General features: G+C 40.0%; 1 protein-coding gene across 1 annotated transcript in view; it reads left to right on the top strand.

The window, feature by feature from the left end:
* The window catches only part of pigg (phosphatidylinositol glycan anchor biosynthesis class G (EMM blood group)), a 34640-nt gene extending 8140 nt beyond the window's left edge, over positions 1-26500 (top strand). Inside the window, exons 4-14 of the mRNA XM_065958700.1 lie at positions 4421-4609; positions 5867-6005; positions 7543-7755; positions 10175-10392; positions 10758-11042; positions 12534-12931; positions 14059-14250; positions 16812-17121; positions 20123-20286; positions 22326-22537; positions 26082-26500. Coding sequence (XP_065814772.1) covers positions 4421-4609; positions 5867-6005; positions 7543-7755; positions 10175-10392; positions 10758-11042; positions 12534-12931; positions 14059-14250; positions 16812-17121; positions 20123-20286; positions 22326-22537; positions 26082-26248 — 2487 coding nt within the window. The 3' untranslated portion in view covers positions 26249-26500. The remainder of the gene's footprint in view (positions 1-4420; positions 4610-5866; positions 6006-7542; positions 7756-10174; positions 10393-10757; positions 11043-12533; positions 12932-14058; positions 14251-16811; positions 17122-20122; positions 20287-22325; positions 22538-26081) is intronic.
* The last annotated feature ends 383 nt before the right edge of the window (positions 26501-26883 follow it).

The following is a 26883-nucleotide window of genomic DNA, read 5'->3' as shown; positions in this document are numbered from 1 at the left end:
ACAGATGGTGTCAAATGAAATGAAAGCCTGGAGAATGCAATGTATTATTGCATGGTTAAAGAATGGCAGAAAGGTCTTTGAATCTATAGAAAGAAGATACTGTGGTGACAAAGATCTCATTATCAGGGAACAAATGAAATACATCAGAGAATGTATTATGAGTGAATTTAAAAAGATCTTTACCGTACTGAAAACAGGTCAGGATGTAGATCCTGTAGCTAAGAGACTCTTTTGTGATTTTGATGCTATCATTGCACGATTCCAAGCTGAGCGACAGGACCGGATTGACTTTCAAAAACCATTTGATTCAAAAAATTGTGCAAGGCATTCTTTCTACCGTTTCTGACAGCGATGTCCGTGAGGCATATTTGAAATTCAAACAACTTGTAGAAGAAGATAAAATAGGAGATCTACAAGAACGAGCAACAACCAAATATTGTAACGAATTTTGGGCAAAGCTTACTCCAAACTTCTTTGTTCAATATGATAAACAAGCATACTCAGACTTTCAACCAGTCGTGATAAAAGCTACACAAAAGATACCTCCTTTAGTTTGTGTAAAATCTGTGACATTCAAAACCTACCACAATATGGGCTTTACACGAAACTGCGCTACGCACTTTTATTTGTTCAATCAATGGCCAGTTCCAGCGATTGACCAAATAATTTGGCTTTGTGGAGAGAAACTGTATACCTATATTCCGGCATTTTGGCAGGGAAGTTGTGCACCATATTGGGTTTCAGACAAAGCTAAATTCAATCCGTCGACAGACGAACAACAAACTGTTCCACCTTCCAATTGGCCCACACCACAACCTGGCAATGTTGAACAACGATTGAAAGTTGAGGAAAATGACAGTGATCGTGTTTTTCACAATCTTGATATGACCTTGACAACCAATCACCCGTTCGCATCCAATTTATGGTATCAATCAATGACAAGTAAAGTTCGGAAATTGACTCAAAAATCTTGCTACGCATGTTCACTTATCCCACAATCTACACAAGAACTGTTTCCCACAGTAGCAACACCTCTTCTAGGACAAAAGGGTCTACCATCTTTGTGCATATTAGCTTATCAGTTTGTTATTCAAACACATCCTATTTTTGGTTTAACTTCACAATGGCTTTTATCAGTTAGACCTATAATACGTCCTAAAGATTTCCACATAGGAAAGACAAATAAATTAGTGCAAAAGGTTGATGGCATTTTTCATAAAATGACTCAATATGTGATCTATTCTAAAATATCTGTTAACCAAGGGGCTATGACTAATGTTTCTGAGATACATGCTACAACCTTACACGTACCACAGCATTATCCTTCCTTAATGGGCTGTCCGTATTTTTACAAGAAACATATCGTACAAGTTCCTATTGATTTATCAACTAAACCCACCAGATTGTCAGCCACAATAAATTCCTCCGCTGTCTTTGATGTTTGCATCACTGGACAAACATTAGAGTTGCACGAACAACAGAATATGGGTTACTTACATTCTAGACAATGTCGTTTTGTGATTGATCGTGTAGGAGACTATACCCAGCTATTAAGCTTGGGAATTTCCATCATCCCAGGTTTTTATTGGTGTTGTGGACAAAATGTATGGACTAGCCTTCCTCCAATGTTTAGAGGAAACTGTGGATTATGTATGCTAAATGATTTAGTATACCTGGTAGAACCTGTGGAATATTTACCTACTCAAACAGGTCTCCAACGATCGCGACGAGATTTAACAGACGTATCAGGGTATGTCCATCTTAAAAATACAGATCCTGCTGACTTAGCAAAACGATATTATGAATTGAATCCTGATTATCAAATCTTCACGCATTCTCAATTAGTGTTTAAAACTATTTTTTGGAACACTGAATTGCAGTACGCTAACCATTATCTCATCGCACTTACACGACACGATATAGCTTTGGTGGCAAATGAGACACTTAAGGGACTTCAGGCATTGGGAAGTGAAATTGCCTTAATTAGACAATTTGTGATCGATAATCGGAAAGCCTTAGACGCCATAACGGCGGCACAAGGGGGCGTATGTGCTATTGTTGGCGAAGGATGTTGTACTTATCTTCCATCAAGATCCGAAGGCCTTGGCAATTTGACAAAGGCCATTAATAATATTCGCCAAATTCAGGAAGGAATTACCAAAGTAAATCGGGATGCAAAAGGTAGTGGAGGATATAATAACTTAAAACCTTTGGAAAATTTCTTTGATATGTTCAAAAATAATCCTTTAACTGCCTGGCTTTTGAGTATTGCTGTACCCCTTTTTACGATCATGATAATAGTTTCTGTTATCATGTGTTGTTGTTTTCCTATTTTTCGTGCATTGATTTTAAGATCTGTCAACTCAGTTACTAATTTAACTATGGTTCAAAATCCTGTTAGGAACGTGGCCTTCTACTGCCCGCCGGTGACGGTGCCCAGGGATCCCCACCCAGACAGTTCTGAATCAATCTCCCTTTCGGACTCTAACTCTGATTCATACATCAATAATGTGGACTGAACAAGGATACCCTGCACCTCAAACTCTTACATCACCAAAATAGGATGATGAAGATGTAAAGTTAACCCGGACAGTGGAAGAGAATACCACGCCCTTTGCCATGGAAGTATTGGGGCTTCATTACTTCATTATTTCATTATTTTATTTTTTTGTTTAATAAAACACTTTTCTCCTGTTTATTGGGTAGACAGGAAGGTTAGAATTGTATTTCTTTTTGCGCAATAGGTAAGATTTTTTTCATTTGTAGTTAGCAAGTGTTTTTGTTTGTTATTTTATTTTATTTTATTTTATTTATTTTTGGAGTACCCTGAGACTTCCACGACAGAGGAAACATTCTAACATGCAAATTTGAGGAATTATTTTAGTTCTTGGTAATAACTATAAAAAAAAAGAGGGATGTGATATATAAGTATTAGATTTTGGTTTGACTGTATGGAATGTTTTTGATTTTGTTTTAGATGTGCTGTGACTCACCATAAAAAAGAAAAGAAAAGGCAGAACATGGATTGGGTTTCTCCCTAAAAGCCAACAATCAATTAAATAATATAGGGTTTACCACCTGTTCTGTTTAGTCGGTTAAATACGCAGGAGTTCTTTTCATCCTAATTTCTTTCAAAATAAAGTATTAGAAATAAGGTTTTGGACCCCTGTAAGAGAGTTTATGGTCTATGAGTTGTACCTGTAATTTCCAACCACTCTTAAAACATTTTTATGTTATTCGAACAATGATAAAATGATTTTGAAGTCTTATAGGTACAAGACAGGGACCATACTCTGGTAGAAGGTGATGGTGAGCGCCTATTAGGAAAATTAAAACTTTTTCTCCCTTAAAGACAAAAAAAAAAAAAGATTAAATAAAAAAGGGTGAACTGTTAGTACGAATTTTCATGAAATTCATTAATCTTGTAACTTCGTGAAATGTATTAATCAAGTCTGCCTACCACCTGTTAACACTCCTACTTTTAGGTGTCTGAAGCTGTAACTTATATGAGTGAAGCACCTAAGTAGTAGCAGATCTATGTTTGGATAGGAGCCAAGCATATGTTGTCAGCAACTGTTTGCTAGACAGAGAGTCTACAGTTGTTACGTATACAAATCAGTGTCATGTCATCTTTATTGTTTTATGGTGATGTACCCAAATGGAAAGGAATTTGTGGGTTGCACCTTTTTGACAGAATATAAGCAGCACTGTGAACACTGTTACTTTGTCAGCACTTTGTCAGTCAAGTGATTTGGAAGCATGCTTGTTTGATGAAGTTGTCTGACCTCGGCCGATTAAACGGTGTTATAATCTCCAGTCTGTTTCACGATTTCTTCATTGGATTTATACAAACAGAAACAACCCCACCTAACACATCTGTAATGATGATGAAGCAGGGAGGACTGATTATGTTAATAAAACAGGTTGAAGTTGAGCAGTTCTAAAATTCACTTTCATATTTATCATTAAAAAAAAAAAGGGGGACGGCAGTAGCTTAGTCTGCAGAGACTTGGGTCGGGAACTATAGAGGGTCACCGGCTCAAGTCTCTGTGTGGACCAAGCCTGGAAATTGGTCTGGAAGCTGGAGAGGTTCACTTCCTGAGCAGCACTGCCGAGGTGCCCTTGAGCAAGGCACGATCCTGTTTGTGCGTGTGTGTGTGTGTGTGTGTGTGTGTGTGTGTGTGTGTATTTCAGCCTTAGTGTGTGTAGCATGTTCAATAACAGAGTGTAAAACTGAATTTCCCCTCATATATCTTCTTCTTCTATAATGATAACAGATGTGAGGCTGAGGGAAATAGATCAACTCACTATTTATTTCCTATAGGGGCCCAAATTTGAATTTTTTTGACAATGGATGCTATCGGTTGACATACTCTATATTAATCAACATATATCTTTTATGTGTAATGTCTCCTCGCAGGTTGACAACAATGTGACCCGTCACTTGGATGGCACCCTTAAAAGAGATGACTGGGACATTTTGATCCTTCACTACCTAGGCCTTGACCACATCGGTCATATCAGCGGACCCCACAGTTCCCTCATCCAGCCTAAACTGCTCGAGATGGATGACATCCTCAAGAAGATTCACAGCGCTCTCATTTCAAAGGTGCCTTTTGTTCTCTTAATCTTTCCGTGGGTACCATTTTGCATCCACATGTTTTTGGTTGAGATTTTCAGACTTCATTTTCTTTTTTTGCCAACTTGAGTCAGCAGAGGTGATTGATGAAGAATGAACATTTATTCAAATAGCAGAACAATGCTAGTTACAGTTATGTGATGACCTAGCCTGTTCAGATAAAGCAGGGTCATATTTGATAACATCCTTACCCTCAGTCATGCAAACAGTTTAGGGGTTTTCTCTCCATGACCTGTAGATCTCCAGAAACCTGAGACGTGCACTTAAAATTGTGTCGACCTTAAGTGCTTTTCCACCCTAGGTCACACTTACACATTCACACACTGATGGCAGAGGTTTCTATTTTAAGTGTCCATTAGAAGTAACTAATCCCATCACACACATTCATACGCCACAAACGAAGCAGAGGGAGCAACTTGGTGTTAAGTGTCTTGCCCAAGGACACATTGGACATGTAGCTGCAGGAGCTGGGGATCGAATCCCCCAACCTTCCTGCTGAGAGACGACCGACTATACAAACTGAGCCACAGCCGCCCCACAATGATGAGCTCTGTCTCGTTAGTTTTTCTTTCTTCGTTATCTACTCTCTTTGTTCTTTGTTTTTGCATCATAACACCAAGACGTATCTCTCGTATGTGTAAACCTACTTGGCAATTGACCTGATTTGGATTCTGATTGAACGGTGTTGTGGATTGTTGAGGCAAAGAAAACAAGAGTCTTGACTGGAGTGCTCGGAAGTTCAAACAAAGTGTGGTTAATGTGCTCTTTGGTGGGACACACAAAAATTCAAGAAGAAGAAAAAAAAAGGAATGAATGAAAGCAAAAAAAGACGTTATTAAAACTATTCCATCATAGAAATGTTAAAAACAGCCTTCTTCTGTGAATTGTTTTCAGAGCACTGAGGCTGGGGGAAGTTTGTGCCTTTGTCTTGTTGTCATTGTAGTTGTGCTTTTAAACCAGCACCCTATGCCACAAGTCTTAGAGACTCCTTGTTGAATTCATTTTCATTTTCTGGATCCTGTGAGCCTAGTGTAAAAAACGAATCTCAGAGAAAAGATACCAAAGGAGTTGCAGTGAAACCGTGACGGGAAGTGATGTCATAGTTCCTTTTAAAAGTCATAAATGTATTTTTCGCCTTTTTGGTGTGAAGAATGAATCATTCACTCAGAGCTTCAGGGTGATAAGCACATAGGGGGAGTCCATTAACCTGATGTTTGCTTCTCTCAGGAGGCAGACGGATCCCTGCCCTACCTGCTGGTGCTGTGTGGAGACCATGGCATGTCTGAGACCGGCAGCCACGGAGGCTCTTCAGAGCCAGAAGTCAATACGCCCCTTGTGCTCATAAGTCCAGCCTTCAAAAGAAAAGGTACGATGATTAGAGTTGAGGATTTGATTGAAGGTTTTCTCTTTGTTGGACGGAAGTGAACACACGCAGTTATAACGCATGACCGTGATCTAGTTAATCAGTGAGTACAGTATGTTATTCTTCTTTTCCCTAGTCCCTCAATTAAACAACTTTTATACGTGAGGGGATGAGCCAGCCGCCCCAGCAATGTAAACAAACTGAAGATAGGACTCTGAAAACTCTGAAAACATCACAGACAGTGGGACTTGGGTGTTACACCCATTGTAGACAGTCATTACTCAGAGTTATTTTCAGAGGATATACTTGATTTATATTACATTTAAGTGTGAAATTGCATATTAAGCCTTTAAGACAGTCTATGTTATTGAAACTTTTTCTATTTAACTGAGTTGCTACTAGTGAATTCTTGGTTTCGCCAACATTGTGGACCTGCTGTATTCAGTTTCAGGAGTTTAGCACCTTTACTCACTAGCATCAGTACTACACCTCAAACCATAGCTTTAACACTTATTAGTCAGGTAATGTTCAGTGACACATTCAAATGAGCCGTATGTTCTTAGTAGATTTATGGAATTATATTAAGTTATTATGGGCATCAAAAGCAAAATCTTGCTAGAAATCTATGTCCTTGTTATGATATTTCTAACTCTCTTGCTTTTGTCACAGAATAAGCTTAGGAGAGTTGTGCCAGTCAGAAGAATGCAGTTGTCTTACTTTCTCAGATTTGTGAGAACTATTTTACATTTTAAAAATAAACAGACGATTTGGCTATAAAAGGGTTTTAAAGTTTCTCAAACGGCCACTTTGACAGACATTTTGGAGAATAACTCCCACTGTTTGAATTCTAGGGAAAGTGAAAATAGCATATTTGGCATCGTCATTGAGTTATACATGTATTCATCTTCGGTTAATGTTTGAGTTGTTTTTCTCTTGACGATCAAACCCTCAAGCTTGAATACAAGAGTAGGAAACAAAGCAGTTTGAAATGCTTTTGACACCTTAATTCACGTTTTCTACTTCAGAATTAAGATTAAACATTGGCCTGATTTTAATCTATGAATAAAATGTCACTAATGCAGTTCAATCAAGCCGAGTGTGGAGAAAGGTTCTTCATGTTTCAGCACACTCCCTGTTCATTGTTTGGCTGTGATGAAGGGATTAAGAAAGCAGTGGCAGTGAGATACTAGCTAATGGGATTGCAAGTGGTGAATTATTTTAAGCAGCAGCAGCAGCATTAGATCAGTCTGCAGGGACTTTGGTTGGGAACTGGGGGGACACTGGTTCAAGTCCCGGTGAGGACCAAGTCTGTTTGTGTTAGATGACTTTAGGAGAAGTAGCAACTTTATCCAATGTATCTTGATGAGTATACTGGAAGTATTTCTTTAGATTCTTATCGTATAAGCAGAGGAATCTCACAGCATCCAACGTTCCAACAACAGAATTTATTACTATGTATTAGTGTGCCATTATTCCCCGTCTGTGTATTACAGATAGATATTTATTGCTTGGCTCGTGTGTTTTTGCCCTGTGGTACCAGGTGGAATGGAGACGCCTGGAGTGGTGGAGCAGGTGGACCTGACGGCGACCCTTGCCCTTGGACTCGGCCTTCCCATATCTCAAAACAACGTGGGTCACGTCATCCCTGGTGTTTTTGAGGAAACCACCCTACGTGACCAGCTACGCTTCCTGCATCTCAATGGTCACCAGCTCAGCTGCCTGCTCAAAGATAGCATGTCAGGCTATGACAAAGGTTGGTTCTTATTAATTCACTTTGTTCAACGTTGGATCATATTTGGGAATGTTGGGATGCTATCCAGGTCATTGTGATGGCGAGACTGTGATATCAGTTTCTGTAACACAGCTTCTTCTCACGACTCAGTCTGGAACAGCAAGTCGTCATAATACAACCTCACTGTTATCCACATCCATTAAGAAACAAGACTCATCTTGAAAAAACGGTTGACCCTTATGGTTATGGGTTAAGCCCTTGACCTATTTTCAGTTTAATCTAACCGCCCATTCACGCTGGAATATAGCACGCTTCAACAACCATTTCTTATGTTAACTTGGTATGCCTTGGGTTTTTCTGTTGTTGTTTATTTATGCGCTTTATGTCCTTGAGGACCGACCTGACAAAGCTTACTTATTTACCCTTCACAAATCTGCATCATGCTGTTCTTATTTCGGCAAACTTAACTCCCATTCATCGCAAGTAAATCACAAGAAAAGCAGTTTCTTTTTTGTTTGGTTCATACTGCTGAAGTGGGCCAGAGTGAAGCCGCTGTATAACTGATGTAGCATGTCATGTCTCTCTATGGAGACATGACATGCTACCTCATCTAACATGGCACACATTTGAAGGAGATGTGTGCGCTACAGGAAGCTCAGGTTGGAATAGTCCATTAAACATAAAATGTCTACATTTATTTCGATAGGCTCTGCTAACGTTTATTTTTTCTATCTTTAATAAAAAAAGAATTAAAAGGAGAAGTAGGCAGGTGCTTGGTATATCAATCCCCCTTTGCCTTGGCAGTCAGGGCCTATAGCAGCATAACTATAGATCCAGCCCTCACTATGAGCTTCACCAAACACAAACATTTTAAGTCTACTCTTACAAACAGAAGGGTGTCTGCCTCCTGGGCCTAAAATGATAGATTGTCTAAGGGTGGGGAGCATTGTATTACAATGCTCTGCCTCCCGTACTAGCTTTGATGACTCCAGGTAGGCCTGAATTCTGCAGTGCTAAGTTCTAGAGAAAGGGTGGAAACTATGAACATATGCTGCTTGACTAATTCTAATGCATTTGTCTAGTTCTTGTCAGTTTCTATATTATGAGTCCGCTGTAATGTAGCCGTGCTGTCATTTACAATTTACAAGGTGCAACAAGAGATAAATGTCCCACCTTGAACTGGTAATGTATAAAATAAATGTATGAATTACACTCAATACAAATATTGGGTGATGTGATTGTTTCTTTAGTTCCAGGTGTTGCATATTTTCTGTTTTATCTGAAGTCCCACTAAAGAATCTACAAAGCAAAGGCCTGTTTAAATTCCTTTTTGACTAATTTGTTAATCCATCACTGTCCGCCTTGTTCCAATCTCTATATTGTGTTTTTCTCATGGTTCCAGCCTCAGGCGTCTTGAAGGGCCATTAAGCACTTTCTACACTTCAGACAGATGAAACATGCCTGGGCCATTGATATTGTGGATTCATTGCTGTAGCTCAAGGTTCTAATATTTCTACCAGCCTCTCTGTCTTGAACAGCCAAAGTAACTATTTATCACCTCTATGCCGCTGCCACTGGGAGAGGTGCTGCACTGCAGAGTGTGTGTGTGTGTGTGTGTGTGTGTGTGTGTGTGTGTGTGTGTGTGTGTGTGTGTGTGTGTGTGTGTGTGTGTGTGTGTGTGTGTGTGTGTGTGTGTGTGTGTGTGTGTGTGTGTGTGTGTGTGTGTGTGTGTGTGTGTGTGTGTGTGTGTGTGTGTGTGTGTGTGTGTGTGTGTGTGTGTGTGTGTGTGTGTCAGCTTTCCACTTCACTGATATCAAACCACAATGCCCTTGAAGAAGCACCTAATGCACTGTAGTCAAGTGAATACAGGCATTATTTCATTTTCTTTAAGTAAACGTGAATGACTCAGATTGATCACTAACATGAATGTGATATTATCATTTGAAACTTAAGTAAGTGTCAAGATAAGAAACAGTCACCAGCTCCAAATCGATCCCGCTGTGGCTTAGCATTCAATTACTTTTGTCAAGTTGTTCTCGTGGCAGTTCTTTGATATTTAAAACATATTACTGGCATCAATTGAGGAAAATGCTCTCCAGCAATCCTTCATCAATCGCATTCATTTTGTGGGTAGTGCATAAGTACAGCTTGAAGATACATCATTGGAAGGCTATAGTTGTTTCTAAATAAGTTTGTCTTGATTTTGAAATGGTATTTGATGATTAAGAGTACCACATTAATGACGCCTCATCAGAAAACAAAAAAACAAGTTGCTAATGAGATAGTGAACACGTTCCTGTTTTGACAAATGTATTGTATGTCATAGCAGCTGCAGTTCCAACAGGAAGTTTAAGTAAATGTCACAGTAATGGAAAGCCTTGAAATACCTAAAAACCGACCTTATACCTGTGTCATCCCTTCCCATCTCTCTCTGATCCAGAGGCCGGCTTTGAGCAGTTCCGTGTGGCAGAAAAGGCTCATGGGAACTGGATGAAGCTTTACCTGGAGGGCAACAACTCTGAAGTGCTGTCCAACATAGGAAAGAAGGTCTTAAAGCAGTATCTGGAGGCCCTTGCAGCCATGAGCTCAGCCCTCAGCAAACAGCTGGGCAAGTACGACATGTACTCCATGATCGCAGGCATGGTGTTTGTGTTTCAGGTGAGCACGTGTCATTTCATTCATCCTGACCACTCTTAAGATTGAAAGATTGAAGGAATGTTAGGTCTGTGGTTTTTTTTTTTTTTATCCTCAGACTGAACTCAAGTGACAAATGTCGTTTTTACTGTCATGAAGAGGCAACTTCTATTTTGAAAGCTTTTATTTTTGTTGGAGGAAATCCTTAAGATTGTAATTGCCACACATGCGTTTAAGCATCTAAGGAACTGTTCTGTGTTACAGTAATAGTGTGTGTGTGTGAGAATGTTTTACGGTAGATGATCCCACGGTTCTTTAAAAATGATGAATTATTAATTACGGTAATTGTTTTTCTCTCCTTCTGTCTCTCTTTTCTCCTGGCTCTTAAGCTCCTGTTAGTCTTACTGCTGGCTATGCCGGAAGCTCTCAGTGGTGAAGCAGCAGTAGACGTCCCCGTCCTCTCATCCCTGCTCTCTCTGCCTTTCTACCTCTTGTGCCTGCTACTCGCCTCAGTACACGTCTTAGTGTGCACATCCACTGAGAGCTCCTGTTACTTCTGCAGCCTCTCCTGGGGTCTAGTGTTTGCTGCTGTTGCCTTCTCCTCAGCAATGTTTTGTACTCTGGTCTCTATGGCAACAAGGCATCTTACCCCAGGAACAAACATTAACAGGAAGGTGAGTCTGTGCGCTGTTGACTTTCTTCATGAGGAGTTTCGATTTTTTTTCACCTACATTTCTGTTTATGTTAATGATGCAGCAACGATCACAACAAATGTGCTACTTAACAACTTTGATCAACCCATTGCAATTACAAGTTTTTAAAATAGCTGCATTAGAAGGTACACATTAGTGTAAATAGAAGTTATGGCACCGCAATCAATGCTAATCTGAAAGAACGAATTACATGATAACAGGTTGCATGATTTAACAACTTGTGCACACAAGTTATTATCTTGTGCAACATAATAAATAATATATAATAATAAAAAAAGACTTATCTTCACAAGATAATATTTTTAACTTTTTTGGACTTCAGGGACTCTGTAAACATCCCCTCATGAACTGCATCAACTAAGGGTGCACTTACACTAGTGAAGTTGTGTGAGTGCACTCTAAATCTCCCTTAGTTCCAGTCTAAGAGTGCTTTTTTCGTCTCAGTGGATTTTTTTTTTTTTAAATAAAGCCTCAGAGCTTACATGACAGGATGTCTCTTAACAATGTTTCATATTATAGAATGTGCTAGTAGAGTTTGATAAATGAGACTGATTTGGTCGGATTCAAACCTGGGCCGTCTGCTTTGAGGACTGCAACATCTGCACATGGGGCACGTGAACAAACCAGAATTTTCATATTCTAGAACACAAGTACCAGAATGAATTATTTCTGTCATTAAACAGGCGTACGTGTTAAAGCTGACTACTTCTATTAGCTTTAGTTTTGTTGGGGAAACAATTATGAAGTAGCCCAGACCTGCTGAAGAAAAAAAAAATATGCCTTTATGTATGTGAGTGGATAAAATCAGTTTATGGAAGCATCCATGGGTGAACGAGAACAACATTTGAATGACAGCTCAAGGTTGCTGTCTGCTGCTCTTACACAGAAAATATCCTTCACTACAATATGGTGACTAACAGCAGTCGTGACTCGTGATAGAGTAGAGACCTGGCAGAGATAACCGAGAACTATAGGTGGCTGCAAATTTAACAGTCTTAATTGTGAAGTGCGTAGGTCAAGTGAGTGTGACTAGATAAGGTCATCTCAGCGACTGCTTTAACCAAATACTCCACTGAGGGGAACAGTTCTAGCTGCCCATGTAATACAAAGGGTGTGGGTGAGGTTTAAAGAGGTTGTGTGTCTAGTCAGGCTTGTCTAGTTATGGTAGTAACATCTCTTGGGTCAATTATAAAAAGGTACCAAGTTTCAGTGGTCTTAAGTTCAATGCATTCAGTCACTCAGCAGTCATGCTCCAAAGGTTCGTCATTCTTTAAGCCCTTATTATTATTTGACTTTGACTAAAGTCATAATAATCATCTGCAGATCCCACATCTGGAACCTTACCAAACTTTCTCAAGTAACCACATAACGTGCATTTTCTACTAGTTGATGTCCATGTAAAGGCTCCTTGTTTTGAGTGTGTACTTAATGCAGTTTTCATCCTTCTCATAGTTGCCCTTCAGGAGCAAAGACTGGTCACTGTCAGAACTCGATGCTTTACTGCTGGCCGGCACAGTCGGACACACCCTTAGTCTGGCGGCCAGCAGCTTCGTGGAAGAGGAGCACCAAACCTGGTACTTTCTGCTCAACACCCTCTGCCTCGCAGTCTTCCAGGATGTCTGCCGCAAATACTTCAGAGAGCAGAGAGACACTTCGGACGAAGACGAGCATATCCTCCTTTCCAAAGATTGTCACTCATCTGTTCACCAAAAAGCAGACATTTGCTCAGAGAAATGGCTAGCATTAGCCACGCCCCCTTTCACTCTGATCTGCTGCAGACTGCTGCGCTCCCTCAACCAGACTGGAGTACAGTGGGCTCATCTTCCTGACATGGGACATTGGCTAAACAGGTTTGGTTTTCCAGTACCCTCAGTTATTTTATGTAAATAGTGTAGCAGCACCCAGATATATGTTCTTTGCAGTAAACTAAGCATGGAGGATCCCCTGAACATCTAACAACAGAGGTCGACTGTTCTACTGTCTTCCACCAAATGCATATTTTAGTCATTTGTTTGGGTTAATCATGGTTTAGTTTGATTTATTTATGTTGGTTTTAGTCTGTTTAAACTCGGTTTGGGGTTTTGGAGTTTTTATTTACATGGCACCTAACAACAATACCTCTATAGTCCACTCAAACTCTTTTGAGCCCATGTCGTGAGTGGGTGACAATGTCATATGTAATGGCATTTGTGAGCAGCTAACCAGTTCCTTGCCAGTTTAGATGGCGGCATACACAAGACAACTAAATAATTCCCTGACATAAATGTAATGACAGATATGTATAAAAGTCCTTCTCTTTCCTTGTACTAAAATCTAGCTCTGTTTTTCTGGCAAAGAGGCAGATAGTGTAAAATAGCTTCTTGGACAGCTCATACTGTAGCGAACCGTTAGTTAGTTCCCCAGTAAATCTGTGGCTGTTTCAGAGCCATAAATATTTGTAACAGCAGAGGGTAGGGTATTTTAATGTGTTCTTTAGGTACATCACACGGTGGAAAAGAGAGCTGGATTTTGGCATCTTCCCTGTCCACTGGTTCCCTTTCTTTCTCTTTCTCCCTGCTCTGCCTGGTACTTGGATAATGAGATCTAGGATGTGATGTGCCTCATGTTGTCCTAGAGTACCCAGCAAACAATGCTGTCTGGTCCAGCTTACAGCTAAAGTGCTTCTTTTCAACTTTGATGTGTCTTCTGAAGTCATATATTACATGTTCTCAGCTTGGTGCAATAGGGAACTTGATAGACTTAAATTCAGGGACTTCAGAACATCTGTGTCTTTATTACATTTTGAATCACAGATTGACAATATGACTGGCAGTGTGGCATCTCATCCAAATAATAAACTGTCAGTTTTATTGACATATGTTATTTTTCGATGAAAAATCTTACTTTGTATATGTACAGTATTGTAAATTGTCTCTATTTTCAAAAGACTTGTGAGGTTCATATTCTTTGCTGTTGTTTGTCTGTTTCCTCTTACTAGCTCCGAACACAGGACAGTACTGTCTTTGCTGGCTGCATTCTGTTTGGTTCTTATCTACCTCCTGGTTCAAAGACGGTGCTCATGGGTGTCCAAGGCTGCCCTCGCCCTCGGACTTGTGGGTGTCTACAGCTACCGTGCAGCTGTTGGCAATGTCATGTTTCCCTGGCAACACGCTGGTCGACCTATGTCCAAGTAAGTTTTTTTCCCCTTGCCCTTCATTAACCTTTCTCTCACTGTAAAATTCAACAGGTTGCTGTTTTGTTATTCTGAGTTGATTTAAATGCAGGAGTGCTGCGTTGCTCTTGTGAGGCTGATCATGCAGGGTGCAGTGCTGCATGACTCTTAAAGAAACAGTTAGACTGACATCTTGTGTACTGAGAACAGAGGGCAAAACATTACATGTCACTTTATCTATCACCTACTCTTTCTTTACCATTAGCCTTCCCTCCCCCCCCTTTCCTTAAGTCTCCCAAACAGCAAGTGTTACCCCGAAAGTCCTAAAAAATGTATGTGTACAACATTACACTTAATTAATGTTAAGCACCCGTCTAGGGGGTTAGGTGTCAGAAAAATAAATGTTTCCTTCCTGGTCCCCAAACAAAAGGCCGGACAATTGGCTCAGGCAGAGCGAATTACCTCTTTTTATAACTACCTGAAACAAATGAAACCAAAAGACAAGAACTAAACCTAACTGTGGCACTAACTAAGAAGACAGAGAATGCCAGTTCATTCCTACTGCTTCTCAAACTTGAGAATTACCAAAACAGTGATGAAAATCAAAAAAATCTACACTTTATAAACAAGGTGTCGGACAACAATTCAGGAAATAACACAGTTTGAAGGCAAAGAACACGGAGCTCTACCTGTGGAGCAGCATCAAAGATCCATACGCATACTTAGGCAGCGTCACACAGGCCATCCGTACCGTGCTGTAGTCAAGGACGATTGGCCCCCTGCTGCGCCATTCCCATGCTGGCCGGCGCCGGCCATGGTACGGATGGCCAGTGTGACCGCGCCCTTATACAGCCAGGGCCAAAACAAACATTTTTAAAAACTGTTTAAAAAAGTAAACAGAACAGACACAGAATGGAGGGTGAAATGGAAAGGGGCTGTGGCTCAGTTGGTAGAGTCGGTCATGCAAGCTACATGTCCGATGTGTCCCTCTGCAAGAGACTCAACCTCAAGTTGCTCCTTCTGCTTTGTCAGCGGTGTATGAATGTGTGTGAATGGGATTAGTTACTTCTGATGATCACTTCAGTCAATCAGGGTGTGAATGGGTAGGTGTGTCATGCGGTGCTTTGAGTAGTCAGAAGACCAGAAAAGCGCTGTGTGTCAGGAAAAGATTAAAGCAGATTGTGAACAAACACTTAACTAAAGCGGAAAATAAAGAACAGTTGTATCTGGGAAATGAGAAATAGGTTGATGAATAGTCTCAATATTTTCAAACAACCCACTCCATCACCACCATGGCCCCGCTGTAAATCTGTGGGAATCACTGAAATATTTCAAACAGGTCTGGCAGCAATGACTCCTATAAAATGGCCCACTGTAAGATTATACTGCCCTGCTAGGTTGCTCAAACATACAAACATGCTCACATAATGGCCAATACAGAAGTATTTTCAAAGTACAAACAATTGCCATTTATATGGGTTCATGTAGGTATGCACTTGAATGCAACAGCACATCATACATTTTCTTGTGCTTGATATACCTCCATGGAAGTCATTACAGAGCCCTTTAAGGGACATGGAGGAGAATTTTTGGGTGATCTGGCCAAAACTTTTAAAGTCTTCTCTGGTCAATTAATCGTCAGCAGAGTATTGCTTTTATAAATCCAAACACCTCTGTCCACTCACAGTAAGGTAGAAAGTGGGCTCCAGCATTCATCGATACATGCCTTCCTGAGCTGAACAGCTTACAGTGGCCTCTATGCACAGCCAACAACAGTTCAGTCATTTGGTTGGAGAAAAATATTTGGTTCTAAGTTTGTAAGTTTGTAAGTTTGTTTACATTTGGCATATGTATTTTATGTTAGAGTCTTTAATAAGTCATGTATCATAGTTCAGTTATTCATTAAACAAACCTATTGACAAACTGCTGTTTGATAATTCAATTCACCATTAAAGGTCACATATTCTTCTCCTTTACAACCAGTTTAAATAAGTCTCAGAGCTCCCCAAAACATGTGTGTGAAGTTTCTTGTTATAAATCCACTCTGATCCTGTATTTGATCATGCCTATAAACCTCTATTTCAGCCCTGCTCAGAACAGGCTGTTTCTGTGTCTGTAGCTTTAAATGTGTGTCAATGTGTTTGACCACGCCCTCTCTGGAAGGAGATGTTCATTGGGCTTTCATGCACCATGCCCTATTGTTTGGGTGAAAAGGCAGACTCAGAGGGCAGAACAAACACCTAGCCGTGGGAGTGTCACCTACCTGGGGGAGGGGTTACTGCGTTTTGTGAAGGGAAAATGGTGGTGGAGAGGTTGGACTTTCCTCATAATTTGGGGGGTTTGTAGACAAGCTAGGGACACCTAATAGTGTTTTCCAAAAACATGGTAAGGTGTATTTTGCATAATTTGTGACCTTTTAAATGTTGTTTTAGTCTTTTAACTTACACTCCATCACCATTGTCCATACTATTCTATAGTGCTATCAATGTCTCTGCATGTTACCTGATAGTTTTGCAAGAAAAATCCACACTGGTTCATTGAAAATACAAAAATGACTGTGTGTTATTTTTCTCTTCTAGGGGAACAGTGGAGGCACGCTTTGTTTACGTGTTTGTTTTGGGCATCCTCTTCTCCGGCACCAAGGACCTGTTGCGTTCCCAGATTATCACCGCTGATGCCAAGTTGAAGAGCAGGGGATTGTGGGAGCTCTACAGTGGCTTGGTTTTGTTGGTGTCACTATTGTTTCGTGCCCACAACTTGCCCGTCCTGTGCTGCTGCCTGTTGGTCCAGACGCTCATGGCTCAGTTTATCTGGAAGAAACTCCACTATGATGCTGCCCAAACCACCATCATGCATTATTGGTTCGGTCAGGCATTCTTTTACTTTCAGGTAAGCAATCATACCTCATAAGTGATGGCAAGGTTTTTACAGTCTCATTGAATTACTGATGTTTTTTATTTCAATTGTGATTATTAATATCAGTGATAAATAATAATCACTGTTATTATAATAATGACAATGATAATAATATAGACTTGAATATTTGAGACAAAAAAAACAAAATAAAAATGTTCTTTCCCACTTTCAGAACACTCCAGAAAAGCCGAGTTCCCAAGTTTGTTCAACTATTTGCAAAACGGCAGACTTCCTATGTGGTTAACCTTGTTACAACAACAGTGTTATCTTTGTTTGAGGTAATGGGATTGTAAATATCCCTACCAATTTGTACGTACATGTAGGTGACACTGGGCTGCACGGTGGTGCAGTGATTTGTGCTGTTGCCTCACAGCCAGGAGGTTCTCGGTTTGAATCCCCGTCGGACAGGAGCCTCTCTGTGTGAAGTTTGCGTGTTCTCCCCGTGCATGCCTGGGTTCTCTCCGGGCACCCTGGCTTCCTCCAACAGTCCAAAGACGTCCTTGTTAGGTTAATTGGTGACTCTTAATTGCCTGTAGTTGTGAATGTGAGTGCAGCTAGTTGTCTGTCTCTATATGTCAGCCCTGTGATTGACTGGAGAACAGTCCAGGGTGAACCCCGCCTTTGGCCCAATGACAGCTGGGATCGTCTCCAGCCCCCCGCAACCTTGAACGTGAAAAGCAGTATAGATAATGAATGGATGGTTGGTGAGACTTTGTGGACTTCATTTAATCATTTTGAATGGGGTACTATCTGTAGCTATGATTATTATTGGCAGAAAGAATCTGTTCTCAAAGTGTGGTAGCCAAACATATAAAACACAAGGCTGTAAATAGGCTTGAGCTTGTATAGTGCTTTTGTAGTTTTCCGCCTACTTAAGGCTGAGAGGGAAGTATTTCATGTAACCATGAAATGTAAATCATGTAAATCATGAAGAATTTAGTGTCCTGCAGAAGAGGTATTTTGTGTTTTCATTATTTTGGACTGAAATATGCATTTGCTTTTCTAGAGATTTTTTGTGGCTTTATCTCCATCTATAAACCAGATTGTTGACTTCATACCAAGAGTATGTTCTAGACCTGCTCTTTTGTAAAGTGTCCTTTAGCCCTGTTTCCACCAAGCGGGCTGGTTTGGTACGGTAAATCCTGATCTTGCTTGTGTTTCCACAGCCAACTGTACCCTTTACGCATCACTAAATCACAGCGCCACATAGTGTAGACAGCCAAAAAATTCAACTAAGAAGAAGAACATAACACAGTAAACTAAGATCAATGATCATAGGGAAGTGAAGACTCTTTCGACCAATCTGCTGGGGTCGGATCAGTATGCTTGGCACCCTAACAGAAGGGTATCAAAAAAGTAGGACAGTAGGGATCAGTTATTTTGGTAACATTCCCAACTTTTGACAGTGGAAACGCAAACAAATGTGTACCGTACCGAACCAAACCAAACCAAACCGGACTGCTTGGTGAAAACTGGGCTTTAGATAACTTTTCTTATGATTTGGAGCTATACAACTAAAAAAATTATTGATTCAGACATGAGCCAGTTAAAGTCACAAGAGTAAGAACTAGGTGTACAACTGTGGAACCAATCAAGCTACCATCTCTGTAAAATTAATGATCATCACAGGGTTGTTTTTAGAGCTCAAAGGTCAAATGTACACTTAAGTTTAAATGAGCTGACAAAAGGGACTTGACAGAGGAACAAAAAAGTCAATGTTTGTGTTTATTTATGCTTTTGGTGCACATAACTGCATTGGATTGATTAAATGCACCATTTACTGCATAGCAGAGCAAATAGCATCACTGTGTTCTGGTGCTGTTTGCAGGTTTTCAAATCCAAACAGCAAAAAAGGAAAAAAAACTTCAGGTGCAAAAGACGACAAAGTAAACAGAAAAGTCGGCACGCTAAATGTCCTTTAAAGCGTTGCAATGCTGATCAAGGCTTTGTGCTGAAATGTGTCAGTTGTTGATCTGTATGCTGCTGCTCTACCCACACAATACTGACTTTAAGGACATTTAGTGTGCTGACTTTTCTGTCTTCCAGGTATTCAAATCTGCCATTATGCATGCAATGCAAATTAGCCTCACTGTGAAAAGCAACTTATTCTAAAACACCAGCGGAGATAAACACCTGAGTTAGAGTGACTGACAGTTGGTGGTGACTGTGTCATAATATATAAAAGTTTGAGTTTCATGCTCAGCCTTTCTAATGATTATGAGAAAAAATACCCAACGTTGTATAACCAAAAAATAAATAGTGTGTGAATACAATCTGTAAATGTTACTTTGACTGAGTCTGCCTGAGTTTTAACCTAGGCCCATACAGGCACGTTCATTACATGTGTGGAACAGTTTGGAAGACAAGGATGAGAAAGGGGCAACATATAGTGCAGTTGGCAGCCGCATCCATTCTTTACTATTTCAACCAGGGCGGCTGTGGCTCAGTTGGTCGAGGAGCCACATGTCCGATGTGTCCTTGGGCAAGACACTTAACCCCAAGTTGATCCCACTGCTTCTTCAGCGGTGTGTGAATGGGATTAGTCACTTCTGATGGTCACATAGCAAACTCTGCCATCAGGGTGTGAGTGGGTAGATGTGACATGAGATGTAAAAGGGCTTTGAATAGTTAATAGACTAAGCGCAGAACAAGCTCAAATCCATTTACCATTTATCCCAAATTCAAGTATTTTGAGTTGAAGAGACAGAAACCTCGACAGTTAGGAGGGAAAACAGAAAAACCTCCAAATAAACATTGAAACAAAAACAGCATAACTGAAGGATTTAATTGGCCATGATAAAACAGGAAGCAGTATCGTTCAGGGTCAAGTCTAGCATACTCATGAACACTGTTAGAAACAACTTCTTTCCGGAAGCGTTTAAACCCACAGATCTTTGTGACAATTGTTGGTCTGCTTCGGTGAATTGCTCCTCCCGTGGCAATGCTAATGAAAGATCTCTTTGTTCTCCTGCAGGGGAATTCGAACAACATTGCCACCATCGACATTTCCGTTGGGTTTGTCGGGCTGGAAAGTTACATAGAAGCACCCGCCATCTTCTTAACAGCCCTTAGCACTTACGCAGGGCCCCTGCTATGGGCCTGTCATCTCGTCTGCTACCTGAGCTCAGAGAGAGATAGGTAAGTTACGGTTTAACATTCACACAATGGGCATCATAATCGACCCGGGGCATTTGATACTGGGTTTACTTTTGCAGTTGACCGGTTAAGACAACTTGACCCGACTATAAAACAAAAATTATTATCCCATTAAAAAATACTAACAAATGTGTGTTAAGGAAAAAATAAAGTCAAACAGAATTACAAATTGGGCTTATGTTCATCTTTATATCAAGCATTCACTTTTAATCATTTTCATGCCCGAAGAAGTTCAGTCTGTCAGTCTGTTTAGCTAGGAAAACCTAGATACAGACATAGATAAAATGTCTGCCTAGTTTATAGGATTCTTCATGGTTTAGCTCCCCCTCCTCGGTCTGGTTTTATTAACTTCAAAACTGCCACAAATAGGACCAGGACCACTAGAGGTGCTGCTAGGAGGGACTGCACAATCCCACTCTGGAAAACCCCATTCATTCTTTTCCTTCAGAGCATCACATCAGTGGAATTTAATACCGCAATCAATTATTGAGTTAACATCCTCTCATTCATTTAAATATAATGTTAGAAATGGTTTATTGTGAACCAACAATGTCAACACCGATGCTGGACCTACTCATGGTAACTTTATCATGTTGGAGATTATTTGTTCTCGTTACGCACACTGTATATCTGTATGTTTCTACACTAATGAACTTAATGTTAATGAGTTATATTTCATTCTACGATGCCAAAGAACATCTGGCAAAAGGACTGCCGATGAAGATTAGCCTTTGGACTGACTCGGGTACATTTACATCGGTGTGAATGTTTATTTATGGACACAGTCACTTTTTAAATAAATAGATAGAATAACAAAAACCAGTGAGCCATTAATATCAATAGAGTGTGAAACTAGTGAGCAAGCAAGACAGATGAAGAGAAGGCAGACAGGCCAGTCGCTTGATTGTTGCATGTGTGTGTAAATGCAGCCAATAACTACCTCAGCACGGCCGCAGCCAGTTCAGATTGATTACTTCAAGGGCTCGACAACAGCTGTCCTGCTGATTGAGCCAAAACTAAAATGTTCTTTTAGACAGAGGATGGCAAACCATCCCATCGGTCTCTGATTAAAATGCTCTTCATCATTAAAGTCTTGACAAAAAATTCTGCTGGTGGCAGTGTGGCCCATTTAACAGCCGAGCTTTGGTGATCTCAGATCCTTTCATTTAGCACTACCATGAGGTAAAATGTCCCTGTTTTATCCTCGACAGATAAAAGATTTCTATGTAAATTTCACCATCACGGAAAATGTTAATTGGACTTCAGCTTGTGTCGTGCTTTTCTAGTCCTCTGACTGTCGAAGAGCTTTTACGCAGTCAGGTCACACCTACACGTTCACACTCATTCACAGAGACTGCTGTGTAAAGTAACCATCAGAAGTAACAAATCCCATTCATAGACATTCATAAGCAGCGGGAGTAACTTGGGGTTAATTGCCTTGCCCAACGACACATCGGACTAATGGCTGCAGTACTTGCGGGGGACATTCCGGTTGAGAGACGGGAGACCGGTCTTGATTTAAAATTCGGAGTCTGTCCAGTCTGACACCGAGACAAGACCGAGTAATAATGCTTTTGATTCCGAGATGAGACCTTCAAAAAGTGGTCTCGAGACCGGTCTTGAGCGTGCGTGCGTTTGGTATAACATTATACTCTTTAAATATCCGCACTACTTGCCTTCTACGATTATGCTGGTTTACATTCATTTTAACATGATTTGACAGTAATCTAAAACACTCTGGGAAGATAATTAGAATAAACTTGACTCCTGGGAAGAAACATAAGGTCACAACTCAAAAATGGGAAAAATGTAGTCGTATAGGAATCACCAAAAATGTGCACTGAGAAGGATTTAACATCATGTTAAAAAATATGAAGAGTCCTAGATGACCTTGGTTCACACACTAAGTATTTTCACGTCGCTCTACAGGAAGTTTGCTTATTATCCAAAGCTCAGAGTTGCTTGCTTTCTCTCTGCAGTGCTCTCCTCTCCTCTGATGAATCCTTTCTCTCTCTCTGTAGGAGTCCGGTTGCAGTTGGCCATGGCTGCTACTGCTTAGCCCTGCTGAGGTCTGTGCCAGCAGCAGCCTACATTGTTCTGGTCACTGTCCTGCGGTACCATCTCTTCATATGGAGTGTCTTTTCACCAAAATTACTGTACGAGTCCATGCACGTAATGCTGACTGCAGGAGTCTGCCTCTTCTTCTACACAATGGAGCAAAGCCCCAGTCCCAGTAAGTCTTAAGGAGCCGAAGACTTCAGAAATCCCCTGCTATGAAAGGATTGGACAGTTTACTGTGTGAAGGACTGTCAGACTGATACACAGGACAACATGCTTACCCTCACTTATTATCTTTCCAATCTGTTAATATGTGAGAAGTTGCTTTTGAAAGGGTCCTCCTTTTGCACTCTGTTTGGTTTCCCAAAAAAAAAGAGATGGAAATGAGAATGTACTTCTGTAGTCTTTTCAGATATTTGCTTCTCTCTGGGGACAAACATTATTCTGGTGAATGAATGTGAAATGGCGTAAAGAAGCTTTTTGAAATAGTAACTTTTGAATAAATTGTATATTATCTCAGGAGCAGACTACAGTTGAATACTGTGCTGCTGAAACACTAATGCAGAGCTACATCTATATTTTGGCTATAAGTGACTAATATTTATGTTTCATAGGAGAACATAATGTGTGTTTGCAAATTGGTGAAGTTCCAGTACTCACAGAGCTTTTGATAACACATAAGTAAAGACTTACAACCTTCAGGTGCTTTCAGGTGTTATTCTGTCTGATTCAAGTGTTTGTTGGAGTTGTGCCAAGCACTGCTTGAAGTTACATGAGGCAGCATATCCACTTGGCATTATCCAAAGCAGACAGTTTGTCATGTCACTAAAGGAGAAGCACGGGCATTATTAATAAATTGAGTGATAACAAATTTAGCATCCTAACTTTTTTTTGCTTGTGCATGAACTATACCGTGCCGAAGCACACCTTTTCCATGAGTGCCAAGGCCAAGGAAGTGTACCGTGCTTGGGCACAAATCAGAGCACTCACACTTATCAAATGAACTGCACTTTAGGGGTGAAGCGTGCTTAGGCACGGTACGGATAACCTACGGTCAGAGCGCCCTTAAAATATAAACTTAGGACTTTAGTCATACTTTAGACATAGTGGTCATACTTTCCCGCGATGCATAGCTGGATACAACACAATATTTGTCAAAGTAATATACTGTAGGTAATAATGATATAGGGATGTCTGATCTAATTGTATTCACTTGTAGTTTTTATAAACAGATAACCAGAACCTTAAACTGGTTATTCTGAAGTATGCCAATAAAGAAAAGAACATTTAATGTTTTTACATTTTTTCTTCAGCTCTAACTTAACATTTTTAAGTAATTCATAAAAAGGTTTTCTCTGGTATACATGAAATGTCATCTAGAAAGGTCACCAGACACACTGTTACTTTCTTTAACAACTTTTTGTCTTTTAGTGTAACAAAATACTTGATGAAACTTAAAGGTCACATATTGTCCTCATTTTCAACAAGTTTAAATAACAGTACTGTGAAGTTTCTTGTTCTAAATCCACTCTGATCCTGTATTTGATCACGTCTATAAACCCCTCTATTTCAGCCCTGCTCAGAACAGGCTGTTTCTGTGTCCGTAGCTTTAAATGTAAATGATCTGTGTTTGACCACGCCCCTCTCTGGACAGTCTTGGGTGGCTTGGGCATTCTCGCTCCATATTGTTTAAGGAAAGAAGGCGGACTCAGAGGGCAGATCAAACACCTAGCTGTGGGAGTGTCACCCACCTGGGGGAGGGGTTACTGCCCTTTGTGATGTCATCAAGGGAAAATCTCCAAACTGCTTTTTGGAGGACAAATTTTCTGAAAAGTGGAGCAGGCAAAAGATGGAGAGAATGGACTTTTCTCATTATTGGGGGGTTTGTAGACTGAATAGAGACACATATTAATGTTAGAGAAATCATGCTGAAGTTTATTTTGCATAATATGTGACCTTTAAGCTCCATACGAGGTAATTAGTTAACTCTCATGTCATAAAATGCTTTTTTATGAAATCTCTTTTTCTGCATAATCTTCTTGAGGCAAGATATAGAATGCAGCTGATTATAAATGAGCTCAGAGTCATAGACAGTCATTCATGTACTACGCATTTCCTGTGTAAATAACTGTCATGTTGTTTTCTGTACATTGTTTCTCAACATTAATTCCTCAGAGATGTATTGCGGGAAAAATGTTCAAATCATTCCAGTGATATGACTTAAAGGTCTGCTACACTTATTTTACTAGCCATTCTTACTTGCTATGCTATATGCGCCTCATCATTTGGATATGTAAGTCATATTATTTTCAGACTGGCAAAGCGCTGCAGACCTCTTTAACGTCTGTGAAAAATGTTCCTTCAGTATCTCTGCGAGTGAGCTGTCTACAGTATGACATGCTCATAAGGAACGCTGCACTTAATGAACATTACTTTAGCTCTGTTTAGTCGTTTAGTTTTAAAGAGTGCTGAAGTTCTTTAGTAAAATAGAATGGTAACATTACCATTGTAAAATTGTTTATAAAATCAACTTTTTTCTTTCTTTGTTTGACCTTGTTATTTAATAGTTTCATGGCCGTGTCCGAATTGTGACCACAGGTTGTATCAGACATGGACTGGTCTCAGTGACGCCACACATTGATTTCTAAAGCAGACTTTTGAAGCCCATCGATGGCGGTCGCCATGTTGGAAATGCCGTCTCAAACTAACTTTTGGTCAACCCTAGACACAAACAAATAGCTGAAGCCCCTTTTTTATGAATAACTCTTATCCTTTATAACATCTAAACAGATAGTTATTGTTTTTGTAAATCAACCCCCTACAGTGTGTGCACTAAATAATAATTTATTCAGAACAAATTTATTTTTTGAACAAGGCTCCAAACATGTTTATACTTTTAAAATGGGAGTTTTAGAATGGGTTTGTTTGTGACTTCAATTTCTTTTAAATTGGAGGTTGCCGTTGATTGCAACAAACCTGCAAGACAAGTATGTAGATCAACACATTTCATTCAATGGATCTCAGCATTTGTCAGGTGAAATATTTTGCTGTCTGTACAGGAAGTCACTGTGATAAAATGAAAATGCTCACAAAGAAAAACAAGTCTTCATAACACTCCTCACTGCTCATCTTACCGACGAGTGTAGAAAAAAAAAAAAAGCCTGTACAAGGGGCCTAGAAATAGCTTATCACAGATCTGATGGGACATCTCTCTCTGTGGAAAATCCCTCCTTTGTATCCAAATACATGTAACTTTGATAAATGTAGCTCTGTGCCCATGATGGATGTCGGGTCTTTATAGATGATATAACAGTGAGTCAGGTCTTTTACCTGCTCTTTTGTAAAGTGTCTTGAGATTTGAAAATTAGTTTTGAATTGGCGCTATACAAATAAAGATTGATTGATTGATTGATTAATATGATGGATCAGAAGAAGAATAGTTGAAAGCTTTTGAGCATGTGTTCTCCATCCTGTACATTCATCAGAACAAAGATTGTGTTTTTAAAAGCATTTAGTCAGTTTTTTAAAAGTTACCTTTATTAAATGTCTTATAACCGGTCAGAATCCATTCATTCTTTCATTAAATGTATTGATTTGTTTTACAGTTATCTCTGTTCCGTCTGTTGGACTCAAACAAACCCATATATTTTAGGGTTCCTACATGACATTTCTTCATGTTAAAAATAAAATGATTGATCTGTAAACATCCTTTAATGCAGAGAGAGGACAGTGGACAGAGTCGGAAACCAGGGAGAGAGAGCGGGGAACGTCGTGCGGAAAGGGGCCATGGGTGGAAGCGAGCCCGGGCCTACCGCTCGAGACGAGAGTCTCAACACATGGGACGCGCACCCTAACCATTGCACCACCAGCGCGCCCCAATCTGTAAACATCCTTGTTTTATGTTCTTTTTTGTAACTATGCATCCTGTTTGTGTGTGCACATTTTTCACCACGTTGTTTGTGTCTTCCCTAAAGAAGAATGGTTTTAAATTGTACTTCTTATTTCTGCCTGCTGATAAGAAAGTGCTGCATCACGTGAATAATTGAAAGGGACAGAGGAATATTTCCCCAAATCAGTTTTATCAACACTTGTTTGTATGGGATTACTCTTATAAATAAAATATAAATGGGTAAACACAGATTCCTGGCTTTATTTTTCAACTACAACAAACAAAAGCTGTTCCAATATGAATATAAGTCTTCATGTAAAAGTAGTGAAAAGCTGCCCATTCAATGATCTTTCAGCTTTCTTACTGACTTTGTAAAACTGGAAAGAGAAGACCAGTGACAAGGACAAATTCCTGTGTACTGGGAGTAATACGGTAGTATAATGGGGGATGTTAACTCATTCTTACCCAGAAAAAATATGTATTTTCAGAGAGTGTCAGATGTTCCTTCTGTGATTTTGTACTTATTATTTATTTTAATTTGTATTTATTTTAATCTCTTTGCTCTCTTCACCAATGACATCTATCATTATGGCAATACCTACAATAGTGGTTATGTTTTTGTTCCCTCCATT

Source organism: Labrus bergylta, chromosome 9 (genome assembly GCF_963930695.1).
Source record: "Labrus bergylta chromosome 9, fLabBer1.1, whole genome shotgun sequence".
Classification (NCBI taxonomy): Eukaryota; Metazoa; Chordata; class Actinopteri; order Labriformes; family Labridae; genus Labrus; species Labrus bergylta.
This window is presented reverse-complemented; position numbering and strand designations above follow the sequence as displayed.